Source organism: Crocuta crocuta, unplaced genomic scaffold, assembly GCF_008692635.1.
Source record: "Crocuta crocuta isolate KB4526 unplaced genomic scaffold, BGI_CrCroc_1.0 scaffold564, whole genome shotgun sequence".
In the NCBI taxonomy this organism is placed as follows: Eukaryota; Metazoa; Chordata; class Mammalia; order Carnivora; family Hyaenidae; genus Crocuta; species Crocuta crocuta.
The window spans coordinates 1,628,509-1,652,084 of NW_027533010.1; the positions used below are offsets into that span (position 1 = coordinate 1,628,509).

The 23,576-nt window shown below is 33.0% G+C and overlaps 1 protein-coding gene across 1 annotated transcript in view; it reads right to left on the reverse strand.

Moving 5' to 3' along the window:
- Positions 1 to 2,961: 2,961 nt before the first annotated feature.
- The window catches only part of PGAP1 (post-GPI attachment to proteins inositol deacylase 1), a 73,900-nt gene continuing 53,285 nt past the window's right edge, over positions 2,962 to 23,576 (reverse strand). The window contains exons 15-27 of the mRNA XM_077745775.1: positions 20,567 to 20,640; positions 20,408 to 20,459; positions 19,853 to 19,919; positions 19,333 to 19,441; positions 17,642 to 17,680; positions 12,646 to 12,739; positions 10,756 to 10,846; positions 9,813 to 10,010; positions 8,601 to 8,736; positions 7,710 to 7,760; positions 7,066 to 7,253; positions 5,379 to 5,483; positions 2,962 to 4,164 (exon numbers count right to left, since the gene is read on the reverse strand). Coding sequence (XP_077601901.1) covers positions 4,026 to 4,164; positions 5,379 to 5,483; positions 7,066 to 7,253; positions 7,710 to 7,760; positions 8,601 to 8,736; positions 9,813 to 10,010; positions 10,756 to 10,846; positions 12,646 to 12,739; positions 17,642 to 17,680; positions 19,333 to 19,441; positions 19,853 to 19,919; positions 20,408 to 20,459; positions 20,567 to 20,640 — 1,343 coding nt within the window. The 3' untranslated portion in view covers positions 2,962 to 4,025. The remainder of the gene's footprint in view (positions 4,165 to 5,378; positions 5,484 to 7,065; positions 7,254 to 7,709; positions 7,761 to 8,600; positions 8,737 to 9,812; positions 10,011 to 10,755; positions 10,847 to 12,645; positions 12,740 to 17,641; positions 17,681 to 19,332; positions 19,442 to 19,852; positions 19,920 to 20,407; positions 20,460 to 20,566; positions 20,641 to 23,576) is intronic.

The window sequence follows — 23,576 nt, forward strand, 5'->3', positions numbered from 1 at the left end:
ACACAAATAGCCTCTCAGACTTCCCACTTCCTCAGGCTGTTGAAACTTACTGTGAAAGAATGCATAAGAAATATGTATAAATAAAAGTTCATTACAGATGTTGTAATGCTGTCCTCTGTCATAAAGAGTGAGATAAAATTTCAGCTCTCAATCATCTATTTGTAAAAGTACCTTCTACATTTATTTACCTTGTGTGGCAAGGAAGCTTTCTGTCAGGGTCTAATTTCATAATACAAAGATATTCTTTTTTTTTTTTTTTTTTAAGATTTTATTTTTAAGTAATCTCCACATCCAGTGTGGGGCTCAAACTCACAATCCTGAGATCAAGAGTCGCACACTCCACTGACTTAGACATTGAGGTGCCCTTTATAACACAAAGATACTTTTATTACTTCCTGGAAGTCTGTCATGCTCTCCAAATTGACTTCCCCCTGAAAAACTGCACAAGGTATCGAGTTTCCTATGATAGTAACACTGAGAAAAAAAAAGTGATGATGAAAAATAATCAGCAGATGCCTCATTGTATAAAGTTACAACATACTAAAAATTTTTTTCCCAATTGATTTTAATAACAGATTACTAAAATTGCAAATATAGTACTGTAAAGTTTTGCACGAAAACTCGTAATAAAGCAAGATTTACACTCAGAGCTAAGGCTCAAGATGAAAATACAGGTCAAAGGAATTATCTGGGGATTCAGGAATCAATTCTTCCCACTTTCCCTACAGCTTTCTGGAACTAAACTGAAAATCAGTTTTACCTCCTTTTATTTCCTCTGGCCACTATGTGTAAGAGGTGCTAATGAGCAGTGAGGTGAAATAAATTTAATGTGTTATGAATGACAAGTCTGAAGCATTAAGAAAAGTGTAGAACTAGATAATGAACAAATTAGATAATCTGCCTTTATTAAGTCTGTGTAGGTGTGGTGGAAACATGTACCGTCTGCACAAGTGATAGGATAATCAACAACAAAATTTTCTAGGCCTAGTATATAGTTCTTTATTTTTGTTTACTATATAATCATGTAGATATCATACTGTAGTTCAATCAAGGTATTCCATTATATACATCTGAATTTATCTGACCAAAATATGAAAAAAAATTAAAGACTAATGAGTACATGATCAATATATATTAAGAGACTCAAATCAATGTGAACTAGGCACGAGTGGTTTTTTAGAACCAGAGTTCTAAATATTTTCATTCTGGTGACAACCAAGAAGAGAAAGCAAAACCTGTTTAATTTCTGGCATGAAAAAGATCCAGAAAAAAAGAGGTTAATGTTTTGTGCTATATTATCAATTCCAGATTATAACAGTAGTAACTCCAACTGAGGCTTTAGAAACACTGAAATTACTCAGTATTTTTCCTGTTCAGTCTATATGTCTGATCTAGTTATCAATGATAGGGTCCAAAAGTAAGTTTTATAAGCACAAATTCTCAATAACTCAAATTCTAAATAAAAATGTTATAATACTAGAGCTCAGAAGTTTGCTGAATTGGACACTCTGTAACTGCCAACAAACAACTTCATTTTTATTAACAGTGGTAATAAAGCTGTGCTGTTTTACTAGCTAATAATATAAGCTGTAAGCATGATGGAAACAATGTATAATTTAAAGAAAAAAGTACCTTCATTTTTCAAGTGACAGAAATATCCAATTTTCCTTATCTTCAGACAGAGCCTACCTTCTCATCTCTGGTAGTTATTTGGGTTTAGAGTTCATCAGGATTTGATAAAGACCCTGTCAAAGTGTGTGTGTGTGTGTGTGTGTGTGTGTGTGTGTGTGTGTGTACACATAATGGCTAAAGACCCAACCTACTGTTGTTTATAAAATGTTTAATTAGAATCCTTTGTATAGCCCTAAAATGAAATATCCTGTTGGAATAAATAAGACTTTAGGACTTGATGACTATACTCAGATGGAAATTGTTTAGTGAGATACAGTGTGCCTAGTCCTGCCGCTTTAAAAAGCTCATCTCCTACTCACATATGAGAAATTTAAGCTTGTTATATTTTATTCATGAACAGTACTGACTGAACAAGAAGACTTTAGATCATATAAACACCATGATTATGGCTGTCAATAAAAGATCCAAATTAATTAATTTTCTCAAGTTCTTTCTATATATAAACATAAGTTTAAATTCAGAAATAAATGATACAACCTGTAACTTGAAATACATCAGTGAAAAAAAGATATAATATACATAAACTTATGAGTATATGAATAGATAAACATATGCACATGTGGTATGCCATGGGACATCTTTCCTTTTAGGTACTGAACAAACAAGAATTTTGCATTTTATCCCTTTGCTACCTCTCTCAAATAAACAAGAGCCTGAAATATTTGCTATGTCTTACTATGAGCTTATTGCTTCCCTTTAATGATCTTCATAAGTGAAAACATAAATACTAAGCAATAGGCATGTTGGGAGAAACAAGGAATCAAACAAATTTACAAACCCTCATTGACGATACCAAAACCCTCAACTGATGCCAAAACAGCAAGGACCTGAGGAAGAACTGAGAGAAGTGAGGTAACCCTCTCTACAGGCAGTGAAGTAGAGGTAACCCTCCACAGGCAGTAACAGCTGAGAGGCTACAGAGGAATCCAGATGCAATAGCTGATAAAATGAATCTGGTACTCTAGGATATTTCTAGGTACTAACAAGGACACAAGTTCACAGGTATTAATGGGATTTAAGGGCTTTACTTAAAAAGGTTTTGGGTATATAGAGCATATACATCTAAAGGAAGGGCTCCACGAGCCAAATATACTTCAGCCTGAGTTTATTCTATCTTAAGGCAAAACACTTACTTAGCTCCATTACCTATTCTTTTGTAGTTAAGAGTTAGCTGAAGTCTGAAATGAAAGAAATATTACTCTCTTTTCTGTGAAACAGTAATAATCTTGGCAAATTAAGATTCCATTGTTAAAACTAGTGGCTAAAACATCCAATTTATTTAAGCATATTGCTTATACTTAAATAAATAGATGGAATAGTGGCTATTCCATTAATAGCATAATTTTATTTATCAAATGTGGTACAGCAGTTGATCATGCTTTTTTTCTACAGTAGACAAAACTTGTGCAAACCTAGAGTTTTTGCTGACCACTGGAATTTAGTTATGTTAACAATCCACCATGATCTGAGGCACTTTTGGCAACCATGGGATCAACAAATTAAGTAAAATGACATATACTGGACAACTGTACTGGTCCAATGCCAGTAAGTAAATATCTGGGAGAATTCTCTTTCAATTTAACAACCAGATTTCTTTAATAGTCTCCTGATGTTTATCAAGAATCCAAGTAAGATCTGCATTTGAAAAATAGCAAGAAAATTTCATTAAGTTTTGAGTTTAAATTATGTTCATCAATTTTGTATTGGTTACCAAGAAAACATGTCTCCTTAAAATTAAAGGTTGTATTTTCACAGATGTAAGAACAAAAGATACCCCTTGATCACTGTGGCTGCCAAAAACTGACCAAAGATTTTCTGTGGTGATTTCATTTTTGAGAAAACAAACAGTTGTGAATTTCATTGACCTTTTAAGACTGATTTCTCAATATGCATACTGTAGCAAATACAAAGTAATCCACTTTTCAGAAGTTTGATGAAATGAGCAGAACGCTTGAGTTCAGAAGTTTGGTGAAATGAGCAGAACGCTTGAGTTAACAAGCAATGCTACATTTACTGAGTGTTTAGAAGGTCCCTCGTATGGCCAATCAAGCAGAATAGCTGATACACAGAGAAGTCCTCAAAAACAGCGGTCACCATAACCTTTTACTAATTTTTCAAAAATGACTAGTACATAGATGCTATACCACAAAACTAAACCATGCTTCATCTATTTTTCTCAAGCATTATAAAACTAAATTCCTATTTTCAATATTGTAAAAAATAGACTTGTCTTTTCCAAAGGATCCTGCTGTCCACATTGATGGATGTGTGCATTCCCTCTCATTACTGACCCTACAGATATAAATTATTTTTATCATTCCTTAAATCAAGTCTTACATAAAGTTGCATAATGCATGGAGTAAAAGAGGAATGAAAACAAAGCATGGAACCCTGTATAAGTGTGCTGACCCAAAAGCAATTACACCAACAGCCAGAGGAAGTGGAAATTGTGAAGTAGTCTTCAACAATTTACTGTAAAGAGACAGAGAAATATACATTATACAAACTACCTTGTAGGCAAAACCAGAATATGATGATCTTTTATATAGTTTTGAGGAAGTATTCTACATGGTGTTAGATGAAGCAATTTTTCATATAATTAATTTAACCATACATAATTTTTAAAAAGATCAATACAAGCTATATCTTAGCCAGAGAAATATACTAGCTGGACTTTTATTCAGCAATTCTACCTCTAAAAATTTACCCTTAGAAAAATAAGCAACATTTACTAAGACATAGCCATAGAAATATTTTGTTTAACCCAACAAAACAAAAACCCTCAACCAAATAAAAAGGGAATGATCCTTAATTCCTAACAGGACCAGTATTAAAACAACACTAAATCTTTTTAAAAGAAAAATATTATCAGAAAAGGTTATTACTTTTTTATTCTGAAAACAAAAAAAAACTAGGAAAAGAAGGGTTAAAGCAATTTGTCTAAGGAAACAGGGCTATTAAATGGCAGAGCAAGATTTAAACCCCAGGTCTGCCTTATTCTAGAATATATACGAACATCTGCCAAAGTCAACTGAAAACAGGCTCCTAGTGCAAACAACCAGGAATGAAAAGTCACATTTTATTATGGAGAACTTTAAAAATATACATAAGTGAGCTAAATGTATAATGAAACCTCATGTACTCATCACCCCACTTCAAAAAGTATCAAGTGATGGCCAATCTTACTTCACCTATAATCCTATCCACTTCACTAATTCTGTACTTTTTAAAAAAGTTTGTTAATTTTAAGAGAGAGTGAGCAGGGGAGGGGTAAAGAGAGAAGGAGAGTGGGAGAATCCCAAGTAGGCTCCATGCTGTCAGCACAGAGCCTGACTTGGGGCTCGAACCAGTGAGATCATGACCTGAGCCAAAATCAAGAGTAGTCACTCAAATGACTGAACCACTCAGGTGTCCCTCCTTCTGTACTTTTCAGAAACAAATCTTATTAGACATCATACATTTTAAGGGCTAAATTTAAAAAAACACACATTATTATATGTAAAACCCATAATTAAGAAAACAAATATAGTACTTGCATATAAACTACATCTACATAAAACCATAATTACTATACAGTTATAGCTTTAACTTTAGGAACAGTCAAAATAATTAGAAATAAAGAACATGTTTCAGGCATCAAAAACTAGGAAGAGAAAAGAGAAAAAGAAAAGATTGAACTACTGTACCTGGATTTTATTGAAATAGTGTGAGTATTTCCAAGAATTGCCATAGTTGGAATAAGGATAAATGCCAAAGGTTTACATGGATCAGGACTAAGTTTAAAGTAATACCTATATCGAAGAGAAAAAAAAATCATCAAAGTACACTTAATCATTTCAAATTATCAAAATCAAACAAATTAAATTTCAGAATATTCCATAGATATGAGAGCTCTAAACAGCTCATGAAATTCCTGATAAATAATTTTTTGCTACAGATCATCTTTATACCTGAGGTTTTATATGGAGAATTATGTTCAGAAACTACTAAAGGAAATGACTAAAGGAAATGAAAATATCCATGTGATGGGGAGGGGCAGGAAGAGAGGGGGACAGAAAATCCCAAGCAGGCTCCGCACTTGCAGTATGGAGCCCAATACAGGGCTTAATCTCATGAACAATGATATCATGACCTGAGCTGAAATCAACCGACTGAGCCACCCACACACCTCAGCAATTCCTTAATAATAGTTATAGGAGTATCTGGGTGGTTTAGTAGGTTCAGTGTTGACTCTTGGTTTCAGTCAGGTCATGATCTCATGGTTCCTGAATTGAAGCACCACACAGGGCTCTGCACTGACAGTGTGGAGCCAGCTTGGGATTGATTCTCTCTCTCTCTCTCAGTCTCTCTCAATATAAATAAACTTAAAAAAAATTTAATAGGTATATGTATGTCTGAAAGGTCATACAGAAATAATGTTTTTATAAAACAAATTATTTAAAATATATTAAAGCTGCTCTAGTTTAAAAGAAGACAAAAGTGAAGATTTCTATAAAGCAACTGTCCCTTATTTTCTTTTAAATCCAAATTCTCATCTCTGGCACTTACTGACAGTGAGACATCTATTTCAGAATCATAAATTTATGATCCTCAAATAATTTTCTCCCCAGACTTGTGAAAAAAAAAAAATCTGCATCTTGACTAAAATTAAGCACAAAGGATGACTATTAACATCTGGTAACTTGCTGATTTAATTTATCAAACTCTGACTTTTCAAAACACACACTTCTAGTATTTAGATAATTTGAAAATTTTATATTATTTCTGAAAACTAAGAGTAGGAGTTCAATTATTGGATGAGGTGGTCTATTTTTCAAAAACAAATTACAACTAAATATTCTAGAAACAGTCTTAGAGGGCATTTTCAGACTCTGATTTAACCTAGAACAATTACCATGTGGTAAGGCAAATGATGGTCATTTATTTTAGTTCAATGTTTGGTGCTGATTAGAAAAGTACACTTTTCTTCATTATTTCTAACATTTTTAAATGTAAGCATTTTCTTCCTCACTCTTACGTTTAAGAAAACATAAAACTGTTCATGAATTGAAAAATACTTGAAGCACTAGCATTATGAATACCTTGGTTCAGCAAAACAAAGCACATTTTCACATACGTCTAGACACACAGAAGATTAAAGGTAAAATAAAACATGATTCCCTCTTTTGGGCAGATTTTGAGGAAGTTTATATTCCCAAAGTTGATATTCTCACAGTAAGGGAAAAAATGTGAATGTACTGAAAATAAATTTCAGGTGATATATAGCTTCCTGTTCTTGAGGAAGTATTATGAATCGTTAGGAATCTGAAGTCTCTACTTCCAGATATTTATTATTTGAACCACATAAATTATAATTATATAAATAAAACGCACCTGAGATTCTTTAACCAGTAAATTAAAGATGGCATGCTGAGTAATACAATCCATGTTAATAAGTTAATCACAGTATTGTGCATGCGAAGACTATCTTCAGCATCATTGGCAGATAAATGAAGATAATGTACCGAAGAGTCTTTATGGTGATTTGATTTTTTTTCATTTCTCCTAGAGTGCTTGAGATTCTATAAAGCAATAAAGTAAAAATAAGGTATTATGTAAAATTTATTATTTTGCTTAGAAACATTCCATTATTTAATGGCAAAATAAACACATCTTTCTATTACCAAACAGATAGAAAATACTGAAATTACCTTGCTCAAAAGTAATTTAAAGTGGTTATCATTATAAAACTTTTATTCCTTTGACTTGCTATTTCTACTGCTGAGAATGTATCTTCTAGGTAACTACTTAAAATTTAAAAGATAATTTGTAAAAATAAAAATTACATTTATTGAAAAAGACCAATTTAAAATTAGACAATCTAATTTCTAGGTTCAGTTATCTTAAAGTTACTTAAATTCATGACATCTTTTTAAAACACTGTAAAATACTAACTTAAAAAAATACAAAATGATGTTTTTCATTTCCCTATGTTCTTTTATACTACAGTGATGTAGAGCTTTGAAAATAAAACTTACCACCGCCTGGCCATTTTTAAAAGTTGTTAGGCCGGCTTGCAGATGAACAATCTAAGAAAAAGAAAAAACAGTTTAATTTCATTTTTACTTTGAAACAAAAAAACATTTTATTACAATTGAGAAGCATTATAATCTCAAATTTAAAGAAATCTAGAAAACTAAAAATACTTCTCAATACTTTCCAAATTTCCTTTGGAAAATTGAAAATAATCTATAATGTGCATGTATTAGTGTTAAAAAACAGATGTAAATAAACTTTGTTCAAAAAAGAAAAAAAACATAATCCATTCTATTATCAACTGTCTCTACAGAAGACTAATGAGGAAAGTATGCAGTTGTATAACCTAGATTTTCCTGCAAAGCTGTCAGCCTTCTTGGAGTGTTTTTTCGCCTTCTCAGTAAAACCATCAGACTAATTATTTTCTCCTTGTCTTCTGATTCTTTAGCAACCTCTGTTAACATTCTACATTATCTCAGTACATTTGATAGCTTGATCTCACTGACATAATTTTTTGTTTACTATCCATAATCAAAGAGGTATGAATAAAAACTGCTCTAGNACCATTTCCGCCCTTCATGGGTGAGAAGAAGGGTAAAATATTTTTTTAAAAAGCTAACATTGCTTGCAGGAGCAAGAAGCAATGTGAAACAGGTTATATTTTCTTCCCTTTTTTTAAAATACACTAACCAAACTCAGATTAATAATTTCAGCTTTACAGTTAACTACATTTTTTAAATAACTGAGATATTTTAAAAAACCTTCTACACTTAAGCCTGTTAGAGAATAGAAGGTTACTACAGCTGTAATTAAAATTTTTGTTAACACCAAAGGAAATTCTATGCCTGCCTGACCCAAAGCCCAGCCATTCTGACTTCAGTGATGTGACATACCTTAAACACATAATAAAGGTAAGTAAGAAGTATGGCAAATGCTCCACAAGTTGTCCAACTAACTATGATCAAAATAATTGTCAAAAAGGGCAAGTCTGGTGATACCATCTTGATATCTTTAGGAAGTTCAGGGGGCCTGGAAAAAAACAAGAATAAAGCTTTTACAAGTATGTTTAACAGTTACTTATATGGTCACATATAAGAAGAAAACAATTCAGTACTCTCCCAGGTCCTCCTGCTTCTTAGTATGCAAGTACCATAAGGTAAGCAGTAAAATATTTTTCCATAAACGCAAGGGATGACACATATTTGATTGTAAATTCTATAATACTCTGTGATAGCTCCTCTTTCACTTAGATACTATGGCTGATACTTATACTAACAATGTTGCTACAAAGAATCATTAATTATAGGCCTTGTGCCATGTATTTCTGATCTTGATAAGAGGAAAAATAGTTTTCTATTTCTTAAAGTCTCAAGATCACTCAGACAATGTGATGCTATTAGTGTCAAAAGCATCTCAGAAGGGTGAAGGAAGAAGAATCAGACCATAACCCCTCTATGACAGTAAATCATGTAACATGTCCGGTGAGGAGCAATGGCAATGGAAACTAGGTCAGCGGTTTATTAGAAAAGCCTACCAGTAACTTCAAACTGTGTCTCAGAGCCCGTAATAAAACTCTAGGCAATGTTTTTGTAGTTTTTATGAATTTCATCTAATATGACCTTAAATATCTTGATTGGAATCTATTGCCCTCAGGTTTGACTGAAAGTTAGCATATACAAGCATTGCCAGAGAAACACTTCTTCCTTGGAAAGTTTTACAACCATAAAAATTAAAACCACGTAATTCTGTAATCTGTCACGTTTTTTTTTAAAGTAATGTCAACCCACAAGTGTGGCTCTAACTCATGACCCTAAGCTCAACAGTTACACACTCTACCAACTGAGCTAGCACAGCATCCCTCTGTCAAACTTTTTTGATTAACTCTTGGCATTAAGGTCAAACTCATATATAGCATTTAACTTGCAATAATACTTTTTAATAAAAGTTTTATTTAGATATAACTTCTAACATTAACCCATGTTTTTATAGTCATACATCTTTCCTTAGAAATTATAGTTTAGTGAAAGCAAATTAATTTTGAGGATCCCTATCAAATTATAATTTTTTACTTAAGAGCAATGAGAAAGCTTTTAGTCATTCTTTACCTTTTGAAAACTAGCCATAATGAAGAAAGGAGTCTCACAGATGTAGAAGAAAGCAGACCACCCCAGTAGGCAGTACATGTTCCAAACAAAAAGAGAATCAAGGATACCAGGGGAAAACACATACTCTGACTAGTTAAAACGATGGCATCTAATTCTGGCAACAATAACAAATCCCATAATTCCTTAAACCATTTATACCTGTGGATAAAAGAAAACATTCAATAAAGGCAAAAAAAAAAATTCAACAACTGACATTCAAGTATTTAGTATCTGAGGTGTTTGACCATTTACAGAGTCCCCAAAGTTCAATGATACTCAATTCACAATTATACTGGAAAACAAATTTCAATTCTTTGTAGAGAACAAGTCATGTATCTTCCAAGTAAGTCTACTGATCTTCAAGGAGCTGAATCCTAAGTCTCGATAGAATTCCACTGCCCTATATTGATCATTATAATGAAGTAACAAGTGATCTTTTTTTAAAGTTAGAAAATCAACAACTGTAATGACAGAAGAAAAGAGATCTTAACCAAAAACCCACAAAATGTGAATAAAAATGGAATGTTAAGTGTGGTAGAGAGATCCAAAATATACTTCTATGGGGAGAAAAAGTGATCTGAGACACCATTTCATCAATACCCTGGTTTGTGGTCATGAATCTGGGATACTCAAAGATCATGGACCATGTACATCTGTTTGCAAATGTTAAAAGTCTGGTATATTTACAGACTAAGTTTCTACAATTGATATATACATATAATTTTAAACCTTTGAATTGGTTATAGTATTAAAGTAAATGTTGATATACACATTAGGCCTTTGCCTAAAAGAAAAATCCCATTTAATAAAACATATTTATGAAAATTTATATTACATTATGGGGCCAAACATGTTTTATGTATATAAAACAATTAAAATAATTTTCACAGATAATAAAACTTACCCCAACAGGAACTTAATCATAAGTACAAAAGGATCGACTTTATATGGCTTGGCTTCTTTATCTAACATAGTTGCATATTCTAAGCAGTGACCTGGTGATTAAAAAAAATTGTATGTAGTAAAGAATTCATAGTGATCAAGTATAGACTTATACACTGACTGCACTATCTGTAAGAGCAGCACATTTCTTCTTAGAATGCAAGGGTCATTACTATCAAAAAGACTTTCTTCAAGAGTTTAAAAATTAATGTAATTCAATAGATTTCATATAAAAGGACACATTCAATCACTTGTGAAAGAGCTTCAGGAAGCCAAAGCTCAGTTTCACCATTTGTATTTTCACAAAGCTACAAAGGTGATTAAAAAAAAAAAAAACAACACCAACAACTCTACGGAGATATAATTCTTATACCACACAATTCAAAGTATATGCAATTCAGTGGTTTTTAAGCATTCACAGATATGCCTTCCTCACCACAATCAGTCTTAGAATATTTTATTACTTCCAGAACAAACTTTGTTCTCCTTAACTGTCACCTCCAATGTCTGTCTCCCTATTCCCAGGCAACAACTAATATACTTTCTGTCTTTATAGGCTGGCCTATTCTGAACATTTCATACAAATGAAACCATGGAGTATGTGGTCCTTTGTGATGAGCTTTCACCTGGCATGTTTCCAAGATTCATCCACATTGTAGCACATATCAGCACATATTATGTATCCATTTATCAGCTGACGGATATTTGCGTTGTTTCCACTTTTTGGGATACTATTAATAGTGCTCTTGTGAACATTTATGTACAAGTTTAGTGTGGGTGTATGTTTACATTTTTCTTGGGTATATAACTAGGAGTACCGTTCCTGAGTCATAGTGTAGCTGCCAGACTACTCTCCGAAACACCTATACCATTTTACATTTCCAAAAACAGTGTATGAAGGTTAAAATGAATACTAAAGGCAGACTTGAAACTCTAAGTTATTGGAATGAGCAGCTGCAGAAGGATTTGGCAAGACGGAGATGGTGGAGGATATTTTTGAACTACTTTTACATATTTTGGTCCCACTCTCTCCCTATCTCTTACTATCCAAGTCCAAAAGTGTGTGAGGGCTTTACAAAGTAGGCTCCTGGGAAACTATTCTAATTGCTATAGACTAGGAAAGGTTTTGTGCAATGTAGTATATATTCTGTATTTGCCTCTCCAGATCCATTCCATCTCTACCCTTTACTTTGCTCTGAATTCTGGGAGGCTGACTTCAGTTCAGTGAATAATAGGCCCTGGAAAATAAGGAGAAATAAAGTAAGTGTATTTATTTCCTGCCTTTCTTCCTGCTGACAGTGGCTAGAGCTCCAAGTAATGCTGCCCTCTCCTATAGCTCTCTCTAGGCTTGCTCCCTCTCTTGCCCTAGTCCTGAGGAATATCAGATGGCTCTGTTGCTAATCTGGCACATTATCATTTCTTATTGGTTTCCCTTAAACCATCACACATCTTTCAAATAGTCCCTTCATTAAAATAAACTCTCATTTATTCCATTCAGTGTGCCAGGACCTGATACAACCCAAACATTACACTGAATACCTATTGTGTACTTGACACTAAGTTAGGCACCAGGAATGGGATGGAGAACAAAATCCCCATCACTGAGACTCTACCTCTTAAGACATCCTCAGAAGAGAGGGAAAAACTTCAGACACAAAAGTATAAAATGGAAAAGCCCAGTAAGGAATCTTCTTGGGTATTTCCTAAAAATAGAGGATCTCAAACCCTTGTAAACTTAAGAGATGGGTTGTGAATTTTCAAGACATTGAGGTATTCCTTAACCACATGAGAGATAAATAAATAGAAATGAAGCACTGAAGAAGAGAGAGAGGAGAAATACAAACATTCTTACCTGTTGAGAAAAGAGAGTGTAACTGTCCTCCATAAGCAAGAAGGATACTAGATATAACATAAGCAGGAAGAGCTCCACCATGAAATCTAACTATCTAGAAAACAGGAAAATCAAAGGGTAACTTTTGAATATTCATGTTAATGAAATAAATGTACTTTCACAAGAAATAAAAATGTCTTTATTCACTTTTTATCTTTCCTGACATTGCCACCGAGGTATACTTCAGTGATGGGTACCAAAACTCTAAGTAAAATAAATGTTAAGAATATACAGCATGTTAGAAACATGTTATCAGAATTTTTCATAAAGGCATTAACAAAAATATATATAATTGAGCAGCATAGGCTACAAACTTTTTTTACAAGGTACATTTAGTGAACATTTATTTAATGTTTCAGGCTTGATACTAAACATTTTATATGCATTATCTCATGCTCTCCTCCCATAAATCCTGAGGTAATTCTTATCCCTATTTTATAGATGTAGAAATTCAGGCACAGGGAGCCCAAGTAACTTGCACAATTAAAAATGTAAAAGACAATCAAATTGTTAACTCTTAATGTTCTCATCAGTAAGATGGAGGCAACAGCAGTACTTACCTTATAGGTGTTTTAAGGTTTAAAGATGTTCATTTTTATAAAGCATTTAGAATATTAAACATGATAAGCTATCAGAAAACATTAGTTATTACAGACATGCCTCATTTTATAATTTTCTTCACTGTACTTTGCAGATTAAAAAAAATTTTTTTTTTTTTTTTTTTACAACTTGAAGGTCTGTGGCAACTGGCACTGAGGAAGTTTACTGGTGATATTTTTCCAAAAGAATTTGCTCACTTTGTGTCTGTGTCACTTTTGATAACGCTCATATCTCAAACTTTTTCATTATTATAATGATCTATGATGATTAATGACAACTCATGGAAAGCTCAAATAATGGTTAGCATTTTTTTAGCAATTAAGGTTTAAAAATAAATGTATGCATTTTTTTTTGACATAATACCACTGCACACTTAATGGTCTACAGTATAGTGTAAACATAACTTTTATATGTACTTTTATATCACTTGAGTTGCTCTATTACAACACAATTATTGTGGTAGAATTGAATTCACGACTTCAAGGTATATGCCTGTTAATATTTCTTAAACAGAGAGCTTTTAAAAGGGGGAAAATTGAGCTCTTTTTATGTACTTGGAACTAAAGTTAAAAATTATTCATAGATAAATGACTATGAAAATCTAATTTATTTGGTCTTTCCCAATTTAGAAAGTGTACCATCTGTGTATTGCACTCAGTGTGCTTGGCTCTGGGATTATAAGGGTGAGCAATGTCTAAAGAGTTTACAATGTAGTAACTTTGCTGTAATCTCATTAACAATTTAACACTCAGTCTCATTAGGTGCTTTAACTTCAAAGTCCTGGAGTTCTAAGGAAAGATGATGCAATAGAATTCCAGAGTATTCATTTACTCACTTAGCCACTAACATTTAAACAAATCCAAGTCTCACCCTCAAAAACAGTGACAACACCTTCCCTTCACTCTACTCCCCTTCCCTCTCTAGTTACTGCCTTTTTCTTCCCTGTCTCTCATTACTAAACTTCTCAAGAGCTTGATGTACTATCTCTCCTCTTTATCTACTCACTCCTAATCTTTTGCTTGCATCTACCAAAATAACACTAATGCTCCATGGACCCTTTTTCTGGGGTATGCCTGTATTAAACTTCTAGGTCCTTCAGCGTCTTTATAAATTGTGTGGAATGGGATTTAACCCAAAGCCTAAATTCATAACCATTATGTTAGTGCCTCAAGACATCTTATCAGCTGATCTAATTTCTATAAAAATATATAGATAAAACAAAAGTGTTAAATTCTTTTAATGTTGAAGTTTTATTTTTTCAGCATAAAAAATTTATTCTGCTCTGTAAGCATCTTTTAATATTGAAGTTTTAAAAGGAAATTAAAGCATGTTCTCCATTCCACAGAATTTAAAAAAATGTATAGGCTCTCCTGGCAATCTGGTGAAAGCTACAGAAATGCATGTTTAAACAAAACGGCATGTAAAATTTCAAGAAGTTCAAGGTGTCCCTGAACCTCCTTCATGGATTTACAGGTGAAGATTAGAAACACTCAGAAAAACACTTATTGTCCATACTCATAATTTACAATTATAGCTTTGAGTGGACGGAGAGGAGTTGAGCAAAAGGGAAAAGGTCATTTTTCTATTACTAAGTGATACCCAATGCCTGCTAATGACATGCTGGGAAATATATACCATTCTTCACTTATCAATAATAGAAGCAAAGTTAGGCAGCATCCAGCCTTAGAGTCAGACTCCAGGGTTTAGACTACAGCTCTGCCTCTCACTAGCTTTGTGTTGTTGAGCAAGTTACTTTAACCTTCTTTTTCTCTATGCCTTTCTCAGTAAAATGGAGATAAACAGTATTTACCTCACAGAGGCTTAAATGTGTTCATCTGTATAAAGTATTTGGAATAGTAACTGGTACAGGTAGGTGGATCAGAAAATACTGGCTGTTATTAATAACTTTTAATGTTCTTCACTGTCTTTGGAAATCTTCTAAGACTTCCTATACAGTATTCTGAACATAACAGTTCTTTGTAGTGGCTGTCATTGAGTATTAAGTATTATACTGGGTCACAGATACAGCTCATATAAAGTATAATCCAACAATCCTAAACTGGTTTCCATGGGTCATATTTAAATCATAGACATGATTCATTTGGTTTAGTATTTGGCCCAGTTACACTTCAAATTAGACGCCAACATTAACATTTTTTTTAATCTAAAAATCCAGACTTCACTTATCTTAAAACCTAAACATCTGGCAACATTAGACTTCATTCCTATACCAAAATGATTTACTAATTTATATAATTCTCTTGAGAAAGTAACTTCTGGTTTATACCTTGTCATCTCTTTCATTAGAGTAGACTAAAGAATATGTAAATATTTTTCTCTTTCCTTTTTTTGGAAAAAAAAGTTAATTTTATGGAAAGCTGTCTAATCAAAAGCTAAAGATTCTCCCAAGCAAGGTTTCTCTTTATTCCTTTTCTCAGTCTTCTTTGAGTCAGCAACATTGAAAATATGTACACTATATATAACTTCAATTCATTTTCCTATTCTCAAGCTAAATTTTGAAACAAACATGAAGAAAGAACACCTTATATCTTTTGAGTAATCTAAGGACTAATTACCACAAATTCTTTGACATTTAAAAAAGTACCCACCGTTGATTCTGTAACACCTACATATCTTGATTTTTTAGATAAATTGCCATGCCTACACGAGAAAACTAGTGTATCCTTCTTTGGGAGACATATAATTTTGCTTCACTATCAAGTATCAAGCTAACTTGACTTTTTTTGTCACTAATCTGAATTATGAGCCATAGGGATGATATGAGTAAGAGAGTATGCCTATACCACTGTGTACACTAACATGCCTTTTGGACATACTAAAAATACAGCAGTATCAATTCTTCCCCTATATTTCAAGGCATAAATTTTCTTAATAAAGGTTCCTTAACAATCTAGAGTATTTCTTAGAACTATGATCCATGACTATTTTCCACTTTATACCAATATTTAATCTTCTCTTTCTAATGTAGCACATTTTACATAGTAACTTAGAATTTTCTAATGCTCACAAATTTAAAAATAATTACAATCTAGCTCTCACCAGGTTGCTGTGAGAATCAAATGAGATAATGTATATAAAAAATTCTGATTTAATTTTAATTTGGAAGGCTTATAAATATAGAATGAGTTAAGTTTTAAAAATTCTGCTATGCCTGAATTACAAAACACAACACACCAGAAAATAAGATAAAATTAACAGAAGGAACAATAAAATTTTAATGAAATTTATTTATTTTTAATGTTTATTTTTGAGAGATAGAGCATGAATGGGAGAGGGGTAGAGAGAGAGGGAGACACAGAATCTGAAGCAGGCTCCAGGCTCTGAGCTGTCAGCACAGAGCCTGACGTGGGCCTCAAACCCATGAACCTTGAGATCATGACCTGAGCTGAATTTGTATGCTTCACCGACTGAGCCACCCATGCACCCCAAAATTTTAGTGAATTTTAAAAGTAGTATATAATTTTTCTGACTAATCAATACTATTATTTATGTCCAGGTTATACAATTCTGTAAAGTATAATGATGTTGAATAATTTAGTAATACTACACTTGATAAGTTATTTTTGTAACACTATTTATGAATTATACTCCCCAAAAGAATTTAAAATATTTCAACATGTTTATTTTTATTTATTCATTTGTTAAAGTTTATTTATTTTGAGAGAGTGAGCACATGTGTGAGTGGGGGAGGAGCAGAGAGAGGGAGAGAACCCCAAGCAAATTGTGCACTGTCAGCACAGAGCCCAACGTGGGGCCCACTCTCACAAACCAGGAGATCAAGACCTGAGATGAAATCAAGAGTTGGATGCTTAACCTGACTGAGCCACCCAGGGGCTCCAATATGTATTTTTAATATAGTTTCCTTTTTATTTTTTACAAACTAAGCACACACAGCATAAAACGTCATTTGAAAATGTTTGTTTATATGACACAGCCTAAAATTTTATTGGACTTATATTGACTTATAGCACAGTAATAGCAACATAAAATCTTAACATGACATTCATTTAGCCAAAAATATTAGTTTGTTTGAAAATCAGGAATCAGCTCTCAATTCTTAGGAATGAACCCATCACCTTAAAGCCAGAGGTGGCCAACTATGACCTATCTATGAAGAATGGTTTTTGGATTGTATTAAAGCAGAAGAAAGAAGGAAAAGGAGAAAGATGGAAAAAAAAAAAAAAAAAGAAGCAACTGTAGCAGTAGTAGCAGCAAGAGACCATATTTGGTATGTTAAAATATTTTATTATCTGGCCCTTTTACAGGAAAAGTTTGCAACCTGTGCCTTATAGTATCTATTCACAAGGCAATCAATAAATCAACAGATATCTCTTACCTGTCCAAGTATTTGTGAAAAGGAAGTCTTAACTGTCACCTAGTTTAAAATAATTGTAAGAAAAGAAGTTATTTCTCCTAAGCCCTTCTAGTTCACATTTTATTAAAATGAACAATTCTGCACATCTTTAAGCATAATTGCTAATTTATTTATAATGACCAACCTAAAGGCACTTATGGTCTTAAAAGAATCCTCTGATCCAGAAATTTTAATTTGTAATAAGTGTAGTTCTATTGTTCAATACATTTTCCTGTATTCTAGTTCTTTGATAATTGGCTGAATGCTATGGTACATGTGGTAGGTAACCCTTTACTAACTAAAATTTTTGATTCACCTGAATATCTTAGTACCAGGTCATACAATCTAAAGCAATTTACTGATTGAGTCCAGAAGCTATACATATGTATGCTGAACAATGAAGCACAAATTTACCTACTACACAACTAATATTTTAAAAATCTAAAACCTTAACTGTGCAGCCCTAAGTGTAGTTAAGCTAAGCCACTTCTGAGTAAATTTCATAAAAACAAGTTTCACCTGATATAAGACTAGGAAAAATGGAGTACATTTGGTAAAATTTAAGCCAAAACAATGTATTAAAAAGAAATTCATCACTAATTATCTCTATTATAAATACACCCTTTTTGATATTAACAAGTTTGGGAAAAGGAGATATGTATGTTATATGGAAATTATGGAATGACTATTCATAATACTTTTTAAAAATGTAAAATAGTTATAAAAACATTGATATTTTGAAAGTGCAGTATCTGGAGCCAAATTATTATGCAATTCTCACTATCACGATTAGAACTATGAAGACACATGTTAAAAACCATTACACCCCTACAAAATCTTTCAATGTTAAAAACAAGGAAGCTACCAAACCATTAATAAATTCCATGAAATCTAAAGTAACTCCTAATTTAGGTTCAACTGAAATTTGTTGCTACAAACAGATTCCATGCATTTAACCTACCAATTCTAGTTTACCCAAGAAAGTCAGTTCAAATGAAGAATCAAAATAAGGTTGATTTAGAGGAATTTAATAGAAATAAGATATTTCACATAAACCAGAAACCAGCATTAAATGTATATGTACTTCAATCCCTTAAGCCTGGAATCCTTAAAACCTGACACATTCAAATACAGAGGGACTCTTGTAGTTCACGAATCCATAAAGGTAAATGTTACTCAAGTCTATTTCCCTTCTCTTACATGAGAGATCTGCTGATTACAAAACAAACAAAATAGGCACTAGACTGCTCATTAGTGGCTAACATTTAAAAAGCTAATTAAAAGGAAAAAAGATTCTTAAGTTTATCCAATAGAGCTGGAAACCAATATACATCATGTCAATTATTGCAGCAAAGCCGTGTCAGCTGATTTCGTGATGTTCTTTAATTTACAGAGGATTCTGGACTTTGGGTTTCTAAATTTAGAAGGTTAATCTACAGTCTCAATTTTTAGTTTATTTTCTACTACTTATTAAAATGTATACTTTCAATGGTCCAGCTAGGAAGATACTGAGGTGGTGCTAACAGGCAAAACACAGAATATTTAAAGCATCATAAGTGTCTATTTTGTATATTTATTAGCTTCCATGTTGCCATATTTGAGACTAATATAAAAATATATTTCCTATTTATTCTATAACTAAATCTTAAAAAGTAAGCAAACATACAACTTACTTCATACTGACAGTCTGAAGATGTGTACATTTTTAATAATGCTACATGACTGTCATTTTCTGGTTGAGCAATATGGAGTTTCAGAGAAATTTCTGTGGAAGATGGTACCCTGAAAAGATAATTGAAATATAATTTTCAAATATAAACTGCTGTTAAATAACCATTGCTAAGTCAATCCTCACACAACACAATGAAATATTGGAGAGAATGACACATATCAGATACACTATTAAAAATGGGACACTTTTCTAATCCTATCACAGTTGTTTGCTCATTACTCTAGGATAGAAGTTGAGGATAGTCTAGGAAGGGGTTGATATTCCAAGCAAGTAAGGTTTAAATTCTAGATTATTTAGATAAGAATACTACATTATCTTATGAGCACAATGCTACATAAAGGATAGTTACATTTTATTAAGAAGCACTTAGTTTCATTAAAATTTCACTATGATTTAGATAAAATAAGCAGAATATGTATTATTCAAAAACATCAAAGTTTAAGATAAATTCATATACTCACTGTGCAATAGTTAGAGAATCTTCATAAGACCAAGGAATATGAAGTTTATAGATACTAGTTATTTCTTCTGTGAAAACATAAAGGAAATATGTTACTAACCTTATGTTACATTAAATGTTACATAAACTACAATAATACCTACTTACAGTTACCATTTCATAAAAAAAAAAACCCAGTAAGAATTGTATGACATAAGAAATTATATAGAGAATTATTAACTAATACTATTTAATCAGACCTAAAAAAGATATTAGAGCATATGGGAAGTACTAAAAAACTGAAAAAAGAAACCCTAAATCTGAGTTACTACTATTGTGAGGTAGAAAGATATATAGTATTTTTAAAAATGTGATTATTTAACTTGATACATTTGAAGATGCTTAGTGTTAAGAAAGGGTCTATGTTAAATTTGTTGGAAACATAAACAGTTTTTCTATCATATATTTAATTTTAATTCACATAAATACATAAAATAATAAGCACTACAGAAAATTCAAGTGAAGACCTATTGATTCTTCAAATGACAATACTGTTCTTCTCAGAAAATACACTTACCTTTGACTCCCGAGCACTTGCTTACTATGTTGATTTTAAAAGCTTGGTATATCTAATAAGCGTTTGATCATGAAAACAAAAAAAAAACAAAAAAGTTATTTGTTTGCTTAATTAAATAGTAAAGTAAAATCAAATCCTTGTTATAATCAGGATAATTACCTGTCCAAAGTTTAGAAGTTCTATATTATAAAACAGGCCACTTGTATTTAATAACACTTTCCTTGAAGAGAGTCCTGTTGAATTGAAAGCACTGTTATTACTTAGAACATAAAATAATTTTTTTTCAAGTAATGATTGCTTAATATTGCTTAAATAATGCTAACAAATAATGCTAACTTTTTTTAAAAAAATATTTTTTATTTATTTCTGGGAGAGAGAGAGAGAGACAGCGTGAGCAGGGGAGGAGGGTCAGAGAGAGAGGGAGATACAGAATCTGAAACAGGCTCCAGGCTCTGAGCTGTCAGCACAGAGCCCATCATGGGGCTCGAACCCATGAACCACGAGATCATGAACGGAGCTAAAGTCAGACGCTTAACCAACTAAGCCACCCAGGGGCCCCTAATGCTAACATTTTTAATCTTAAAAGAGTTTAAAGATTTTCATTTCTGGTATGGAAGAGTAAACTCCTAAAAATCCTATTCTCTTTCAATAAACGGGACTACATTTAGAAGTATTTATTTTAAAAATGTTTAAGTTTAAATTAATATTTTAAATTAAATGTTTAATTTATTTATATAGTTCCAATTTCAAAAACGTATGCTTTCTTGGTAGATCTCTTAGAAGTTTGTTATCTTTAATGAGATGAGTGATTCAGAGTTTCCTTCTGACCAAAAATAAACAAACAAATAAATAAATAAGGTGGGTGAGGGATAACAATCTAAAGAAAGTTCCCTCTTTCAAGTAAACAGATTCTTCTAACAAATGGAATATTAAGAAAAATATACTTTAAAAATGAGTCATGCCAAAAGGGCAAGGAGCCAATCTAAAATGAGCTCTTAATATCCAAAACTGAAAAAACTTAAGAAAAAAAAAAAGTTATGATATTAACAAATTATAATCCAATGAGCTTGGGTGGCTCAGTTGGTTAAGCGGCTGACTTCAGCCCAGGTCATGATCTTGTGGTTCATGAGTTCTAGTGCCACATCAGGCTCTGTGCTGACAGCTCAGAGCCTGGAGCTGGCTTGGATTCTGTGTCTCCCTCTCTTTCTGCCCATCCCCCACTCATGCTCTTTCTTTCTTTCTCAAAAATAAAAACATTAGGGGCACCTGGGTGGCTCAGTCGGTTAAACGTCTGATTGGCTCAGGTCATGATCTCAAGGTTCGTGGGTTCGAGCCCCGTGTCGGCCTTTGTGCTGACAGCCAGCTCAGAGGATGGAGCCTGTTTCAGATTCTCTGTCTCCCTCTCTCTCTGACCCTCCCCTGCTCATGCTGTCTCTCTCTCTCTAAGAAATTAAAAAAAAAATTTTTTAAAGTATAATCTGATGAATAGAGTAAATATCCAGGAGTCATACTGACATAAATAAAAACTGAGTAAGTAGAGAGAGAAGGGACAACTTTCCTTTCACAAAAGTTCCAATATATAAAGAATATCAGTAATAACTGCCTCAGACTAGAAGAACCAATGGAGGGACACCTGGGTGGCTCAGTCAGTTAAGCGTCTGACTCTTGGTTTCGGCTCAGGACATGATCTTCTGGTTCGTGAGTTCAAGCCCCACATTAGACTCTGTGCTGACAATGCAGAGCTTGCTTCGGATTCTCCCTCTCGCCCTCTTTCTACCATCTCCCCACTCTCTCTCTCTTTCTCAAATAAATAAACTTAAAAAAAAAAATGGATGCTAAAATTAGTGGGTTATTTTGAAGACAAACAGAGTACTTAATTAAACATTCTCAAAGTAACTCCCCTAAGATATTTGTTAGGTACAAAAGGAAATCAGTAAACTTACAGTGGAGAAACCTGACAGACACTACCTTAACCAACATTCCTAGCATTATACATAGTGAGGTCATGTGTCCAATGATATGATACACTGAGAAGTACGCATAGCTTTGGTGATATTCTTGCTAAAAAAGAACCACCTTAATCTAATCATAAGAAAGCATTAGACAAATCCAAATATTTGATATTCGATATTCTACAAAATAACTGACAAGTACTCTTCAAAAGGTGTCAAAGTTATGAAAGACAAGGAAAACCTTAGGCACTATCAAGACTAGAAGAGATGATGGGGTGCCTGGGTGGCTCAATCGGTTGAGCATCTGACTTTGGCTCAGGTCATTATCTCATGGTTTGTAAGTTTAAGCCCCACATCAGGCTCTCTGCTTCAGATCCGCTGTCTCTCTCTCTCTGCACCTCCCCACTCAACACTCTCTCTCTCTCTCTCAAAAATAAATAAACATTAAAAAAAAAAAAGACTAGGGGTGCCTTGGTAGCTCAGTCAATTAAGCGTCTGACTCTTGATTTCGGTTCAGGTCATGATCTCATGGTTCATGAGTTCAAGCTGCATGCCAGGCTCCATGCTGACAGCTCAGAACCTGGAGTCTGCTTCAAATTCTGTGTCTCCATCTCTCTCTCTGCCCCCTACCCCCTCCCACTCACACTGTATCTCTCTCAAAAATGGATAAACATTAAAACAATTTTTAAAAAAAGACTAGAGGAGATGAATAGGATATGACAAGTAAATGCACTGTGGGAACCTGGAGAACAGTGGTGGAAAAACTGATGAAAATTAAAGCCTGTAGTTGGTTAATAGTATTGTACTAATTTTAGTTTTGACAATTGTATTGTTTATGTTAAAGCAAATGAAGGATATATAAGAACTCTGTGCTCTGTCTATAACTGTTCTGAGTGTTCAAAATTGTTTCAAAATAAAACTTAAAAAAATTTAGTTATGTGTATTTTACCACATTAAAGGAAAAAAAAAAGATTTAGAGAAATCTTGAAACTTCCATAGGGCAGGTAGCAATTTATACCTTATAATAAACATTAAACATTTTTTTGAATTTATTTTGAGAGAGAGCGACAGAGAGAGAGAGAGAGTGCACACACAAGGGAAAGGCAGAGGGATAGAGAGAAAATCTCAAGCAGGCTCCATGCTGTCAGGTGCAGAGCCTACCGTGGGGCCTGAACCTGTGAATCATGAAATCATGACCTGAGCTGAAACCAAGAGTT